Source organism: Aedes aegypti, chromosome 2, assembly GCF_002204515.2.
Source record: "Aedes aegypti strain LVP_AGWG chromosome 2, AaegL5.0 Primary Assembly, whole genome shotgun sequence".
NCBI classification, from domain to species: domain Eukaryota; kingdom Metazoa; phylum Arthropoda; class Insecta; order Diptera; family Culicidae; genus Aedes; species Aedes aegypti.
In genome coordinates this window covers 448,269,781-448,287,761 of record NC_035108.1, presented here as the reverse complement: position 1 = coordinate 448,287,761, position 17,981 = coordinate 448,269,781, and the positions used below count along the sequence as shown (strand labels likewise).

Genomic DNA, 17,981 nt, shown 5'->3' with positions numbered 1-17,981 from the left:
AAAACCAGTGATTCTTAGTGAAGCCGATTAGAAGTGAATACCATTAAAGTAATTAGTAATTGCTGTTAATTAAATTAAATTTCATATTAAAATTTTTAAAGCTCTTTTCAGAAAGTTTATATCAAGTAATCAAAGTTTTAAAATCGTGAGTGAGTGAATTAGAAAAAAATTGAAAAAAGTAAGAAAAAATATTTTACATGTGAATTACTAAGCTAATCAATATTAATGTATTAGGAAACCATTATCGTGAGTGAATATCCAGAAATTATAAGGAAAAAAAGTGAATTGATTGAAAGTGAGGTAATTGGAAATGTTGGTTTGGTTACAAATTGTGGTGCTAATTCGTTTTGGCTTTCGCAGTCACCAACCGTGACCACAACCCATTGGGTGGTGTGGAGAGTGGGGAGACACATCTGCGTGCGAGTACCATCGTCGCCAGCCCCCGAAAAAAAAGCATCTGCCTGTTATCGAGTGCTTGCGATCAGACGGAGGTGAGTCCCCTGGATATACCCTTTGCCTCGTGGCTGTGGGCCACTAAGGGTACACCCAGAGAGCGTGGTCATCGGAATAGTGGTTCGGCCTCGCGAGCACCACCCGTTACCACGTGGTTGCCGAAATTCGCGAGAGATCTGAATGAGGGAAGTTTGCCATCGCCAGAGCGGCTCGCCTACACTCACGTCCCGGGAATAAAATCCATGGTAAACACCGTCTCGATCGAACCTCCTACCACCCCACGAACCGGCCCACGATCGGGTTGTTGTTGGGATCGACCAGAATCAACAAGTGGTCGGGATCTTACCCGACGGCCCAGCGACGCCACTTCGAAGCGACGCTAAGACGCCCCCCAGCCGAAGTCATCATTCGTCTGGCTGCGAGGAACGACGACCGGGCCACAGTCGAAGTCTACTACAACACGATGAGCATGGTGGGGGTATCTTTATGACGAGCTGTAAGTACCAAACCAATTTCCCCTACAGAACCGAAATACAAACCGAAAAGTAGTAGTAAGAGTAGTAGTAGTAGTAGTAGCAGGGAGAAACCAATAGAAGAGAGAGAGAGTACTAGTTGAATCGCTCACGATGGAGTTTTTTATGAAACGTGACGTCACGAGCAGGTTTTTTTTGGAAAACGAATTACACAAAACCAAAATTACAAATGTTGCATGCAACTTCAGCCAATAAATCTAATGCGAAAGTAGCTTTGAAGATTAAAAACCCTTTCTTTTGAAAGTTGTAAAATTGTATGCATGGTTCTTCTCATCAGCTTCAATAAATATAATTTAACGTTGGGGACTTCGAATTTTGCGAATATATAATCAGTTTCGAATGAATTTTAAAACTAGAATTTTTCTAATTGGGAAGGAACACCAGTTGGGAAAGAAGTCTTGGGATTATTGGGAGACGACACAAGGTGGATTCTGCATAGGTTTAGACACTGAGTTAGCTGGGCAAACAAAAGTGAATTCTAGCAGACGACTTGCATCGTCTGGCGTTTAAGCTGGAATTTAGAGGACCTAGCAGGATCCTTCTTACATTGGCGCCCAACTTTCTTAAAGCTTCAACCCACTTGAATTGAATTATTGGAGTTTTTTTTGTTAATTTTAGCAACAACTCCTATTACCATAGTAAATTAATTGGGGAAATTTTAGTATTTTAAGCAAAATTAAGGAAATATTGATTCGAGCACTTAGAATAAGAAGAAATTGAATTATAATACACAAATTTAGGATAATTTTTTGATTGCAATACCGTTTTTTGGTTTATTTTTTTTTTCTTTTTGGTGAAGGGTTCAGTTTTTTTTCGGTAGACTATAAGTTGGACTGGTTTTTTTTTTCCGAGAATTATTATTTAATTTTAATTTTATTTTTGTATTTTTAAAACTTGAACTTATTTTGTTTTCTTTTATCATCAACGGGGTACCAATTTCCTAAAAAAAAAAATAAGAAGAAAATGGCGAAATCTATTAATACAAGCATTATTAATGCTTTTGACTTGAGTGAAGAGGAACTGGACTATGAACTGAGAATCAGAAATATGCTTCAGGAAGAATCAGAGACACATAAACGAGAAAGGTTGAGGAATGTTTTTAGGAATGAAAGTCAAGCACCATTACTGACTGAGACCATTTATTTCAAAGATGAGTGGCCTATGGCAATTAGAAAACTCCGGAATATTGAACAAGGTTTGAAAGGAGACATTCAAATTCGGTGGATATCCCAACTTCGACATTGGAAAGAGCGAATAGAAAGATCGAAGATAGCAGATTTGGCTCAAGAAGAACAAAAATATGATGTTTTAATGGCTATTCGACAGCTCATGACTAATTACAAGGAAACCGTCAAAAGATTAATGAATTTGAGTGACTCCGAAGATGAAAAATTAAATGGAGCAATCGGAGGATTGAGTATGGATCAGAATTGGGAAAAGAAAAAACAATTTCAGGAGAAATTTGAGGATAACATACAATTTCATAGCAGTTTAGCTCCGGATGCGCCGATTATAAAAAAATTGCCGCAAAGTAAATACGGTGAAAAGAAAACACACAAAACAGTAGGAGATCTGTTTACAAATTTACCAAACATTCGTGATATCAGGATTGGTCCGGAAACTGCTAGGAGTTTGATGGAACAAAGGGAAGCATTAAGGCTAGGAACCAGACCGAAAGAACGGAAGAATGAACATATACAAAAAGAAGTTAAGGTGAGGGAACAAAAAGGAGATAAAAACAGAAAACATGAAAGAATTAGAAAACGATTACCTCAAAGTTCATCCTCTTCGCGGGATAGTTCTTCCTTAGATTCGCTCAGTAGCTTATTATCATCCAACTCGAGTTCAGATTCAGAACTCCCAGATAGTTCTGAGCGAAGATTTTCAAGAGACCGTCGCGATGACCGTTTCCAACATTACCGATTAGATAGATGGGGAATTCAGTTTAGTGGGGATGCTCAAGGAATGGATGTCTCAGATTTTGTGTTCCAAGTAAATGAACTGATGATTTCTGAACGAATACCTGATGATCGGTTCCTAGATCAAGCGTATATTCTCTTTTCTGGAGAAGCACGACGTTGGTATTTCACCTATAAGAGGAAATATAAAACATGGTATAGTTTCTCTAAACATTTGAAAATACGATTTGGGGATCCAAATAAGGACAGGAAATTGCTGCAAGATATTAAGGACAGGAGACAGAAAAAAGGAGAATCTTTCGTTGCTTTTTGTGCAGAAATAGAAGGAATGTTTGAACGGATGACCAAACAGTATTCCGAGCGTAAAAGACTGAAAGTTCTAAGAAATAATATGCGTAGGTGGTATAAAACAAAACTATCGTTTTATAAAATCAAAAATATTGCCCATCTTAGCATGCTTTGTCAACAACTTGACAAAGACAGTGGTCGGATATACTCCAAAAATATTCAACCATTCAAGAAACAAGTTAGAAATATCGAAGCAACGTCAGAATCTTCATCGTCTTCGTCAGAAGACGCTGATGTTTGTGCATTTGAACGAAGGGGTAAACAGGAGCGAAAAGAAAGGGCCAATTATTTTGTCAAAAAACCGGAAGATACATATCCCATGAAAGAGGCTTTCAAAGAACCTGCCACATTGTGTTGGAACTGTAGAAAATATGGGCACCGCTGGAGAGATTGCAAGCAGCCCAAAGTGATTTTTTGTCACGCATGTGGTACACCAGGAGTTACGTTTTTAACCTGCCCGAAAAGTCATACATTACCGCAACAGATCTCAAAAAACGAGAGTCCGGAAGAGAACTGAGGGGTGCTTCTTTTCCAAACAATTATAATAGCCCCTACAATGGGGAGATTTCTGATATTTATGAGCTAATTGTGGAACCCAGAAAATGCCCTCACATCAAAATTAAAATAGTAGACACAGAAATTATGGCACTCTTAGACTCAGGAGCTGAGATTTCGGTAATGAACTCTCTAGAGGTGGTAAATAAATATAATTTCAAATTACATAAAAGCAATCTTAAAATTGATACCGCGGGAAAAAGTAGTTATAGCTGCTTTGGTTTTGTAAATTTACCTATAACATATAACCATACTACCAGAGTAATTCGAACTTATGTGGTTTCAGAATTTTCGAAACAATTAATTTTAGGAATCAATTTTTGGAAGGCCTTCGACATCGTGCCTGCAATAAAAAACGAAAACAATCTAGTTTGTACGATTGAAAATCTGTCCAAATGTCAATCAGATGACTCACTCAGCTTTTTGGAGAATCATTTCTCAAATGAAAACGAGAGCTTTTCTCTAACATTCAACAATTTTGTAGGGGCGCTTGAAGAAACCATTAGCGATGAAGAGGATTTGTCGTTAGACATCCCAACTTTAGATGTTGAGTCCATTCCGATAGATAGTATTGAGACAGAACATGTATTATCAGAACAAGACAAAGCTAATTTACTAGATTCGATAAGCCAATTTGTAGTATCTGAGGAAAACAAAATAGGAAAAACCACATTGTTAGAACATGAGATAAAGTTAATCCCAGGCATAGAATTAAGAGCTTCTCCAATGTACAGATGTTCTCCATATATTCAAAAGTTTGTTGATGAGGAGATAGAAAGGATGAAGCTCATGGATGTAATCGAGCCATGCGATTCCGAATATGCAAGTCCCTTACTACCAGTAAAAAAACCTAATGGAAAATTCAGGGTATGTCTAGATTCACGCCGAGTTAATTCAGCAACTAGAAATGCCGCATATCCTATGCCTCACCTTCATGAAATTCTGCACAGAATCGAGCATGCTAAGTATTTTAGTGTAATCGATTTAAAAGAAGCCTACTGGCAAATACCTCTAGCTGAAAAATCAAGGAATTTTACCGCTTTCAGGACAAATAGGGGCCTCTTCAGATTCAAAGTAATGCCCTTCGGATTGAAAGGAGCCCCTTTTACTATGGCAAAATTAATGAACCTTGCATTGGGCTGTGACTTGCAACCATATGTATGGGTCTACTTGGATGATATTATCATCGCAACCAAAACCCTCACCCAGCATATTCAATTAATAAAAGAGGTAGCAAAACGATTGAAACAAGCTAATCTAACGATTAGCCTGGCTAAGTCGAAATTTTGCAGAGAAAGTGTAAGATATCTGGGATATATAGTTTCTGAACAGGGAATTTCCATTGATATGGAAAAAGTTCGGCCGATTTTAGATTATCAACCGCCAAAAACAATGAAAGACACAAGACGACTATTAGGATTAGCGAATTTTTATCAGAAATTCATAAAAAATTATAAATTGACAGTATACCCTTAGCTCACAACAAAGTCACTGAACCTGTCCTCTAGGTGGCCAATGTCCTTGAAATGCTTCCCCACGATTATGTCTGAATTAGCTTTTGCAAAGGATGAAGTTTCCCAAGCAAATTTCGACAGTTTAGAAGAAAAATAAATTAGACCTATCTTTGGCTGGTTCTAAGAAGGTTCCATGTACAGTAGTTTCTCGATTTTAGCACTGCTTGTTTTAATAACGCTTCATCATATCACTCTCGATTTTAGCACGGTTTTCTGTTCGATTTTATCACGCCACAATAATTGTATGAAATTCATACATTTTGCATTGAAAAACAACTCCAAACAAGCCACATATATTCAGTTGACCCATGCCTTACGTGTTTTTCATTTCATTAGCTTTATTTCTGCAATACAAAGCTCAAATTTTGATGACAATTATATGGCAGAAAAATACATTTTCATTATACCACGCTTCGGTATATCACGCCAAAATTTTTTGGGTCCGTGATATAATCGAGAAATTACTGTATAACCGAAAAAAATATCCAAGGCCAAAGCTAGTGTAGTGCCGAAACTACAAAAACAAGTTGATTTGGAGTCATATTTATACTAATAAGTTGGGTAAAAGTTAATTGAAAAGAAAGTTGGGGACATTTTTTACCCGACTTGCTAATCCTTTCTTAGGCTTCTCGCAGCACAGTCCAGCAAAATGCGCGAAAACGAAAAAAAAAACTGCTACTTCAGCGACGAAAAATGTCATGCTAGGACTTTACGAAGTGCCTTCTTAGTGCGTTAGTTGATTAACGATGAGTTTTAATTATTCGAGGCTATTAACATTAATATCTACAAGTGCTACGATTTGGATATCCGTGTAATAAAACAGTTACAATGATACTTCAATTCTTTTACTTTTGTTTCATACACATCTATTCTATTCTATTACACCTCTAAGGTTACAAAATTCGATTTCACTGTAAGATTTAGTAGTAGGTACTCGATCAATAAATCAAAACCGGAAAGGAAAGATTTAATAGAATTTAATGATTAGATGAAAAAACCGAATTTAGTACTACACCAGTGAATCAATTGTCACTCAACACGCAGCAACAAAGACATTGTCATCTCCTGTTCTTGTTGCAATAATTTCATTCCGCAACATCAGTTTATCACCACTTGAACAGAATATGACAATGATCGATCATCACCTGCGCAGTGATTTTCTGGGCTTCGCATTGCAATTGTCGAGAACTTTCTCCGTGTCAGTAAACATTGACACATTGTCTAATAGTATACATAAACAAATTTAGTTTTGTGTTTAAAATAGGTGGTTAATCGCGAGTTGAAAAAGTTGCAACAATGTTGCGCCCTGTGATTGTCATGACAATTTTGCTTTTGATTGTATCATTATCCGCAAAAGTTGGGACAAACGGTTGTGAACGATCCAGCTTTGTTGCTTGTTTTTCGTCTGTTTTAATGACAATTTGATTCACTGTACTACACCATTTAATTCCACTAGAGTTTGTATTTAACGGATAGTTGCCCACGACCAGGAACTAAAAGTTCGAAAGCTTTCTCAAAGGTGTACTTGTACTTTATTATCCTCTCTTAAATGACTCTTTTCCAGTGAAGCAATTGTCACCCAACACGCAGCAACATAGACATTGTCATCTATTATTCTTGTTGTAACAATTTTATTCGACAACAGTTTATCACCACTTGAACAGAATATGACGATCGCTTACCACGTTCGCAGCGATTTTCTGGGCTTCGCATTGCAATTTTCGATAATTTTCTACGTATTCGTAAACATTGTCACATTATCGAAAAGCATTGAAATTTTGTTTTGTGTTTAGAATAACTGATTATTCGCGAGATGAAAAGGTTGCAAAAATGTTGCGCCCTGTGATTGTCATCAAATTTTTGCATTTGATTATATCCCAATCTGCAAAAGTTGGGACAAACAAAGTTGGAAACGAGCTTGCGTTGTTATTTGTTTCGAGTCAGTTTTGATAATAATTTGATTCACTTCTCTCTTCTAAATCAACATCGATTTTGTGTTGATTACTGTCTAATTTTCTCAAATTACACCGCGCACAAAGAAGCTTCTTCATGTGCCATATACTTATTTTGGAGAAAAAAAAAGAAATCAACATAGTAGCAGGATTTCCATCATGTGTTGAAATTACACCTTATGTGTTAGTCTAGAACTAGGACAGGACATGACAGCTCAACTAAGACTGCCCTGTTGTGTTTCAGTCGTTAACCTTGACGATTCAAAAGCCAGTGTTACCAGTATCCTTTTGAAGCAAATCTTGTGAACAAATTCAAATATAAAAGCTCATAATTTGATTGTTTCTTGTGCGATTCATTCATTTAGTGCAATGAAGGATGCTATATTAAAAAACAAATCAGATTTTAATTCAAGATCGACGATATTTTAGAGAGATCTGACACAATTTCCATTATATTGGTCTCAATTAGGCATTTTTATGTATTTTAACATTGAATCAGCACATGCTTTGAACCTAACATCGTATATGAATAGATTTGAAACAAAAAGATTTCATTGAAAATTTTCAAATTTTTGATGAAAACTCTAACCAATGAACAAGCAACACGGCCGGGCTAGCAACAAAGTGCCCTGTTGCAATCAAACTCAACGATGTGAAAGTAGGCCTTTGCCAAAACGACCAATGAGAAGTGGTCTTTTTTGACAGGCAATTGGTTTCATTTTTGTACTTTGACCTGTCCGGTCTTGTCTTAGGTCTAGAATAGCTCGATTTTGTGCGAATCGTACTCAATTTCGGGTAAATTCGTTTAACCGTGTACAACATGTACCTTAAGACGGTTCAAAATTAAAACAGTTTCAACATCCAATTTCTCATATCTTTTTCACCATCCTTAGATAAAAATGGTGTTCTATGGACTTTATCGCTTTTTCGGTGGTGATTTAAAGGTGGTTTATTGACGATACAGGTTTATATGGAAATGCATTTTCGTCAAAATCGAGTTGAGTTTAGTTTTCAATGTATCTTCCAATGCTCTTTCAGCTGCACTCTTTGTAGAGACGCCACAACAAGTATTACTTCAGTGCTGTTCAGAATACAAGTGACGTTTATTTTCTTATTCGCCTAGCGACCCTCTTTTTCCAGCCTACTACATCTCTCCTTGTCTTCAATAAAAATGAAACAATAAATTGATTTAATTTTTAGATTAATAACTATAACGTTGTATGTTCATATGGTTTGACCCTTCCACTGCTGTGTTATCGGCGGCGAGTTTTTCGATTTCCTTCGTATCAAATCCATATGTGAATTTCTATTTTTTTTAACCGCACTTAACACTTTGTATCTATTATCTTCATCTTTCTGCTGCCAACTTCCATGCAGTGTATAAGGTCCAGTGAATATGGCTCTCAAATATTTTCTCAGTCGCGTTACCTAGCGTTGACAGTTGTGCTTTTCTGAATTTAAGGGAAATAAAATATTAGTAGGTAGATTATCACTAACATGTAACAAATAATTATTCATCTGGTTGATACTTTGCCGTCTATCCGATTTTAGAGGTAAATTGGACAACTGCTTCATATTTATGCTTTTTATTTGCTTCACCAGTGCGTGTCTTCAATTTCTATTTCCGGTTATCCGCACTTCATTATGCTTCTTCTACTTTTGTTGCAAACCTGTATAGATGTCTTTTCAATGCTGAAATTAAACTAATGATTCTGTTTTATATTTAAGAGATGTTGCAACATTCCATATATTTTTCAAATTGTACATAGTAGAATTCTTTTAACTCCTTCTACTTCGACTATACTTGAAGGTTTCGATTGTTTATCAACTAAAACTTTCAATTCCATTGAAATTGGTCAATATGTTTTAATCGAATGCCTTGGTTGAGCTTCTTGCTGTTTTTTTTTTTCGTTCTATTTCTTTCTTATTATTTGTTCAAAGCAGACCTTTTTCTCTAGAACAACTTTAATTTATTTTTCTTTACTATTTTTTTTCTTATCCCAAAATGGACCAGGAATATTTCATCCTCTTAATTTTTCTTACGGAGATGTAGACCGGAATCATATAGAATGTTCCCTTTACTCTCTTCACTGATTGACCATAAACTCCTTCATTTCTTTCTAGATATTCGATTTTTTACAATTGCTCCACGTATTTTTTTATTCTACTGAAATGGATCAGGATTTTAATCCTCTTCTTTTCATATGAAGACCTCATAAAAGCGATATTCTATCACCTTTTTTTTTAAGAAACGGGCTGGATGATTCGTGTTATTCCTACTGATCTCTTTTGAACAGGACCGAATTTCCACGAACTCTCTACGTTCTTTTTTACAGAAACGGACCAGGGCTTTTGCCCTCTTCGTTTCTTAAGGAGAAATAGACCGGAATTACTTTAAGTATTCCCTTTACTCTCTACTGATTGTTAAAGCACTGGAACTGGCGATTTCACAAGTCTTTTTTTCGAAAACGCTTTTATACATCAGAATTATTCGTAATTTTTTTTTCTTACATTGCGTTTTGTAAATACTCACATATAATTTCGATTGACTTCTACATTCCAAGTAGGGAATACTTTTATATTATTTTCATTATAACTGTTACGGTGAACATATCTATGTTATCTAATCAATAATTGCTTTCTTATTTAGCTCGTTATTGAAAGAATGTCTTACGCCAATATGCATATAAAAGTTTTATCTTCCGAACACTTCGTTTATGAGTATATTCAAAGCAAATTGTCAATTACTGCATATATGTAACAATTGCGATTTATGCAATTTTGTTTTTTTCTGTTCAGTGAATTAACTATTTTAGTGAGTTCTTCAGAATTAGAAAACAGCGTATTAAACGAAGATAATCACATTTTGAACTTTAAAATTCTAAACTAACGTTATGATGAATTATCAAGAAACAATGAAAATTTACACAGAAACTAAAAGCTGCACGGACTAAATATTGATAACACTTGCAAACGAAACAAAGTCACAAAACGTGAAATAATGAAATGTCATCAAGACCTCAACTCTTGAAACTTATAGCGTTAGCGTTAGCGAAACTTATGATCCGCCTAAACTTCAGAAGCCGTTAGTTGTACGACGATAAATCCCACAAGAGGAAAGAAAGAAGTTTTTTTTTGTGCCTAAAATGCTGCAAATCAGACAAATGTATGTTAAATTAAATTGAACTTAATTAAATTAATTAAAACTTATTAAATTTTGCATTTTTTTTATTTCAGTACTAACATACGAAATGATTTGATGTGTTCTTTATTGATTTTCTTGCTTAAATTTTCTCAGTTGATACAAATATGCATTATAGACAATGAAGTTGATTTTTGATATTCATTTCGACTGCACCCTTACATCATATCTTACAATTATTATGATAAGAGCACAACAGGAACAAGTCGCAATGCTACCAGACTACATACTTTTCTTTTCTTTCTTTTTTTATGAGCATACCCATGTAACATTAGAAGTTCAATAATAGTTTATTCAGCGAGGGGAATAAACGGGATCATCGAAACCATTCTCGATGCAAGAAGTTTTCGTAAGCTTAGTCTCATTTATTTATTTATTTCTCTAATTTTTCCCGTACATGTTTCGGCGATAACTCATCTTTTGTACAATTTAAACAGCAGTTGGTAATTCAGGACATTGCAGCATCCTTTTGTTCGTTAAATTGTCAAAAAAAAAAAATGCGGTATAATGAATTCTCCAAGGAGATTTTTCTTACTGTAATCGTATATAATGCTCTACTCAGACATACGAAATTAAAACACGATGGCTTTTTGCGCAAACTTGATATTTTAGAAATAGTTCTACACACTGAAAAGAGCGATAAAAATATTCACCATATGATAATAAGTCATTCATTAAAATTAGAAAACATTATCCACTTTCGCTTATAATTCGTCACAAAAGAAATTACCTTCAACAAAATGTTAGTCACAAAGAACAGTCGTTGTTTGAAAAACTGGCTCTTTTTCCTTGTTCTGAAGTATACCGGGAATGATTTGTTATAAATCGCTTTTCAAATTGAGTACCTTCGGCAGCAGCTTTATTTTTAGAATCTCATTTAGGTCTCAAAATTATTTACAACATACTTACAAGGTATTTCCATAATCACCACTAGCTCCAAATCTCGTCATTCAGTCAATATCCTCTCTAATATACATAACCGGAATTGAATTCGCCTCATGGAGACTGAAGAAGGTCCAAATTTTTCATCACGTTCACCAATCCTTATTCTATGACTTTGATGATTTATCCTAGTAACTAATAATACTTTTACAACGAAATTTACACAAGAAAGATCAAAACTTTCCTTCTTTCACAATCCTATTTATCTCTCGTCGCCATTGTAGAGACGCCACAACAAGTATTACTTCAGTGCTGAATACAAGAATACGAAGACAAATACAAGAGACGTTTATTTTCTTATTCGCCTAGCGACCCTCTTTTTCGTAGGCTGGAAAACTCTTGAAATACCGTTTTGACTCATATTACGAACACTTAAGGCCAACAGTGACTTCAAAAGCATCTGATAGGCATAAATTAGCTAATATAGGTGAAAATTTTAATTTCTTCGCAAAGTCTAACCGTTAGATGTTGGGTGTACTGATAAAAATGTTTATTGAAACTTGTTTAGTATTGTTTTACGTAAAAGTTTGAAACAACATTTTGACTCAAATGCCGAACACTGCCTTCATTCTGTCTCATATTCCGAACACCTTGATTCAAATTCCGAACAGCATGAATAAATCGTATTCAAATTATTAATTTCGAGAATAAATTTATGTGAGCTAGTTTATGTGGTCTTGAGCTAGAGAACCATCACTACTCCCAAGGTATAAAATTGATTTGAAGTTAACGTCTTCCAATTCCAATTGACTGCCATTTCCTAGTAATTTGTTGACATATTTCAGCGAAACATTTCAACCTAATCGCCATACAAAAACCGAGTGTTCGGAATATGAGTCTGTTCGGAATTTGAGACAAAACGGTAATATGATTCGGAAAAAATAGGAAAAAAACAGCGAGTCAAATGCTCCCATAATGAAAATTAATCGCATATCAGTCCCACTACAAATTTCCGCACCATGTCACACAAAAATGAACCGTGGTTTGGTCTTCTTTATATTTTTCTCGGAAAAATATTGTAGTGAAAAGGAAATTGTGAAAGTTTTATTCAGATTTGAACATGTTCCAATCCTCTGGAATGTTTTGAATATTAGTATGGAAAACGAGTTTGAAAACTTCACAGCCCATTTTCTCAATGCCTACTTTTTACAGATGGGACTGACTTGCAATTCACGGCAGTGCAGCTTAACCATGAAACATTATGAACACAGATTTTATGGATATTCTTTTTCTGATAATAATTAAGTCAACCTCACTAAGAACTCTATTTCTAACCAAAGACCATTTATCCATTGCAGCAAAAAGAATCGCAACTCCAGCCCGGCGAAACCCGATCGGTCCCGGTCCCGATCCAACCAATCCCTGAACGAAACGGACTCGGAAGAAACCCGTCTGCACCCGGAGGTGCAAACGGAAACGCTAACCCATCAGCAGCAACAGCGTCAGGAACATCTGCAGCATGCCACCGCCACCCAGTTGGGTCTGATTCATACCACCAAAATGAAACTGTCCCAGAACCGGTGGGTGTGGCGAATCACCAAGATTGCCGTTCCGGTGCAGTTGGCTCTGGTGCTGGTCATGTGCGCGGCATGCTTCTTCGAACCGCACTGCTGCGATGCCCTCAATACGTACTCGATGAGTTTTACGCCCCAGTTGCGTTACATCAAGGGACCTCCTCCGGTGTAATGCCGGATCCGGTCACTTAACTTTTCCTTCGCTTCGGCGAGGGGAAAATGAATTGTTTTTTTTTCTGTTTGTTTATGGATTTTACGCGGATAATTTTTATATCCTGGAGATATAGAATAGTTGTGCATTACTGCCTAGCATGTAAGGAAACCACTTTTTAATCGCAAATTATTTATAAAGCAAACGTACCGCAATATTATCCTTCGTCAAAAGGGTTCAATATTTCAAAAATATTTGTACCATACCACTAACTTCGTTATTTTATAGGAAGTGAAGAAACCGGAGTGCTCTTAGAAGGTAAACTTACACTGTTTCTTATTTCACTAGGTTTAAGATGAATGAAAGTACGAAATAGGTCAGAATCAACTAAACGTATCATATGGAAACCGTCGTTGGGTGTCGAACAATGATCGGAGATCAGGTACCCGCGACAAATTGCCGCCATGCGTGAACGAGTGAAGGCAATAGCTACACGTGTGTGCCTTCAGCGTCCAGCAAAACCGATTACCAACCATTCTTTTGTTAAGCGTAGATCATTGTTTTCATATTCGCATTAGCTATACAAAATAGCCTTAATGAACTCAGCAAACAGAGTAAATGTTCCTCCATTAACATTTATGAGTAAGACACTTTTTCTTGGGCAGTTTCCGAAAATTAAACAAGTGTACTGTTTTTCCCTGCATTCAATGTGTACTTTTCTAACCAGTTGCAATATATGTTTCGCAAAAAAACTACAGAAAACTGTCGCTATTTTGTACATTTTTGGGCGTTTCTATTTACTAATTTACATTCTAAATTTCGATCTTTAGGTGTATATCTACCGATTATCAGTTGTAAATCTATCGAATATCAGAGAGCTATCAATATTTTAACACGAAGAAATGTAAAATAATTTGTAGAAAATTACTTTCGTATTTTTGGAGGGATAACATATAAGGAGAACGCGTTTTTAGCGCATCCCTCCGGTAAATGTACTACTAGCTGCATACGTGGAGAAACTTATGGAAGAGAAAAATAGAGGCGTTCATTGAAAATATATGTTTATATTTTTAATAAAACAAACGGTGCGGGTTATTTTATCCGAAATTCCATTATACTAGATTAAGGTAGGTTTACTTATGCTTCATAACCTAGTCTAGTCGTGCACTATCAATACTGAAGGCGGTCTTGCAGTTGATATCGAAAGACGCGTAATATATCAAGTGCCACACATTTCTATGTCATGCTTGAGTACTTCAAAAAGTCTCCTTATTTTGTGTCATCTCATCTACGACTCTTTCCGGGTGTGGACCTTTGTATGAGATGGTGGTATCATCAGCAAAGAGTCTTGGTTTACCTTAAGTGGTAGTTTTGATATATCGTTTAGATAAATGAGAAAAAATAAGGGATCTAAATTGCTCCCTTGTGGTACACCGCAAGATATTGTGCAGGCTTTGCTCTTCATTCCATTGACGACAACTTGTTGATACCGATTGAAGCTTCTGATTATATTGAGAGGAACTCCTCGAATGCCGTAAGCTTCTAACTTTTTCAGCAACATCTCACGATTGATTGTGTTGAATGCCTTAGATGAGTCCAAAAATATGGGATCCAGCGCAACTCTTTTTGTCCACAGCAGTTGAAGTTTCGTCTATCAGCTCCAGAGTTGCAACTTCGGTTGATGATCCCTGTCTGAATCCAAACTAATGTTCGTACAGCCTTCTGGTGGTCTCAAGGAAACTTGAGAATCGTATGTAGATCACCTTTCCAAATACCTTGTTGACCGCGGGTAGAACTGAGATGGGTCATGGGATCTCCTCCTTTAAAAACTGGAAACACTAGTGACCGCTTCAGACATTCAGGATATACACCATTACTGATACTTTCGTTGGCACAATATAATATGCCGGAGAGGTGCGTAGAGTGTTGCTTCAGTGCAGCTATTGGAAATTCATCAATTCTGGCTGCCTTTGTGACATCTAAATTGCAAATGATTGAATATACTTTGGCCTTCTACGTAGGTCGCAAAAATAGAGAGAGATTGCATCTGTCCATAGTATTGAACATATTCATATCGCCGTTTTATGCCAAGTTGCGAGCTTGGTGTGAAAAAAAGTCATTAAAAGCATCACCAACTTTCTCAGGTTCTGTGATTTTTTTTTTTAATTTCTTTATTAGTATCATTCCAAACATTACATTTATTTCTTATATCTAGGTGTTCTGTGTTATTAGACAACACTATCATCCTAATTTGGTAAAACAAATTTAAGATTTTATTAACATTTTGTTAACAACATATAACATTTCATTTGCCGTAGCAGTTCCGATTTTTTACAGGTGAGTTGATTTCACCTGCTTATAAGAGAAAAAAAAAACGCTTTAAATATACTTAACCTAACTTAACCTAAACATATAACGCATTAATCGTGGCAATAGAAGATTGTAACGATTTTTGCCTGAAATTATTTATTATTTTATTTGACATTTGTTCCATTGTTTCAACATTGGATATTCTATGTAACTCATTGGTACTATACCAAGTCTCAGAATCATTTTCAAAATTTTATTTTGAATTCTCTGCAGAGCTTTCTTCCTGGTATTACAACAGCTAGTCCATATTGGTACAGCATACAACATGGCTGGCCTGAAAATTTGTTTGAATATCAAAAGCTTGTTCTTAAGACAAAGTTTTGATTTTCTATTAATAAGGGGATAAAGACATTTTACATATTTATTACATTTGGCTTGAATGCCCTCAATGTGATTTTTTTTTCCTGCCCTTGGGTGATGGGATTGACGGTGATTAATCAAGTTGGCATTACATATTGTTGATATTGTGAAATTACTCTAATGTTTATTGATCGCAAAAATTAATCGTAATTATAACTTATAAAAAAAAATCTATTCAGCAAGACCAAGCTGAGGGTCGTGGGTTCGAATCCCACCGGTCGAGGATCTTTTCGGGTTGGAAATTTTCTCGACTTCCCAGGGCATAGAGTATCTTCGTACCTGCCACACGATATACACATGCAAAAATGGTCATTGGCATAGAAAGCTCTCAGTTAATAACTGTGGAAGTGCTCATAAGAACACTAAGTTGAGAAGCAGGCTTTGTCCCAGTTGGGACGTAACGCCAGAAAGAAGAAGAAGAAGAACTTATAAAATGTAAGTTAATCTAGTAGTTTAAGTTATATAATGACATGTGTTTCAATGCTTAAATATATTTTACACTTGATTTATCACACCTTCAGCATGAGTTTAGTTACTGTCGCATGATCTAACACCAGATAACTACGCGTAATGCTGGAGGGACCGGCAGGGCCTACTACCAGTCTCTACTAACACTCAAATCACTAACAAGACTGGGAAACCAACGATCACCTTCATCAGTAGCACTATATCTAATAGTAGTATTAGTTCAATATACACAAGTCGTTTTCACTAGTCCATGAGGCGCAAGAGTGTGTGCGGGTGGTCTCTTGTGCTTATTCTGCGCGGCGTGTGATGTGACACGAGTCGAATGAGGTGACAATTGTCGACTCGCTCCCATTTGATTAACATTAGTCGTCTCACGTCACTCGCAGTGAGAGCGACTCGTCTCGACTCACACGCCGCGCAGAATAAGCACATCTGCGTCTCACACATTGAAAATAGACTTTTATATTAGGTTTACTAACAACGTAGTAATACTTACCTTGGTATAAGACCAATACTGTGGGTTGCCCTAATTCAGCGCATCGCCTAAATCCGATGCCCATACCGCTGTTTGTTTTTTTGTATATTCATAATTGCAATTAAAAACATCATTAACAATAATTTCCAATGTTTGAGAAATATTCCAAAATGTGCTGATTTACGGCATTTTACAATATTGCGTTATCTAGTAAGGTTGTAGCGGAATTAGAGAAGTATTACTGATATATGTATAATAATTAGAAAACTAATGGCGCTGTTGTTACTGAAATGTTTCATTTTTTACTGTCTTTTATAAAATAATATAATATTTTTGAACAGAATGCTGTAATTTATAACTTATTTAATTCTCTAAACATTTTTGCACTACCTTGCATTTACACCAACACTGGCGACATTAGCGTTCTTTGGGTAGTATTTCTGTTATGTAGTAGTAACCTCTACCGTTTTTATTCTAACGATCATAACATAATTATCGTGAGCGTACCTAGTAGTGGAAATAACATAGAAGTAGCTTTTGTATTTGTAGTTAAGGTACCATGGTATTAGATGAATCCTGTCCTTTGGTTCAGAATGGGGTACGGGCGCGTTCTGCCAACTCGGCAGAACAGAGGCAGATTTCTTGTGTGAACAAGTTACAACATGGACGTTCTAAAGTGCCATAATGAAGTGTTGGGCTTGTGGGGAACACTTGAAGATGGAGTGGAAGGTCATTACTTCGCGTTCGTGCTATACTTCTCTTTATCTATAAAATTATATACAATAACCGACCCTTAGCTTAACTATTTAAATTATCAGTTGCAAATACAATAATCTTTTTGAGCTTACTAACATGTCGTCGCGTTAATTTTATCATAATGATCTTTTATCTACATTCGTCGAACCATTCTGAATGGCCGTTGTGAGAATATCACCAAGAACTTCTCACATGCAATAAAGCTGGATTGTCCTACATTGAAACATTAAGATTTTTGCTCTTTCGGATAAATTTTATGTGGTTCATAATCAGTTTCAGGGATTGTTATCGTGCGAATCCAAAGAGCGAATTTTGTATGACTTCAGTGTAGGCCAATACTGCAATAAAGCATGTTACAATCACTAACATTTCTTCTCTCCCTATCCTTGTTTTCATATTTAACCCGCCACTACCACGAGCAACAATGCAATGTAAACAGCGTAATGGCCGAGGAAACGCGGATACGGGA

The 17,981-nt window shown here is 36.1% G+C and overlaps 1 protein-coding gene across 4 annotated transcripts in view; it reads left to right on the top strand.

Annotated features, from left to right (window-relative positions):
- LOC5569804 overlaps positions 1-14,162 on the top strand; it is an 818,297-nt gene extending 804,135 nt beyond the window's left edge. For all 4 annotated transcript variants that reach the window (XM_021848005.1, XM_021848004.1, XM_021848003.1 and 1 more), the window contains one exon: positions 12,717-14,162. In XM_021848005.1, coding sequence (XP_021703697.1) covers positions 12,717-13,104 — 388 coding nt within the window. In that variant the 3' untranslated portion in view covers positions 13,105-14,162. The remainder of the gene's footprint in view (positions 1-12,716) is intronic.
- Positions 14,163-17,981: the final 3,819 nt, after the last annotated feature.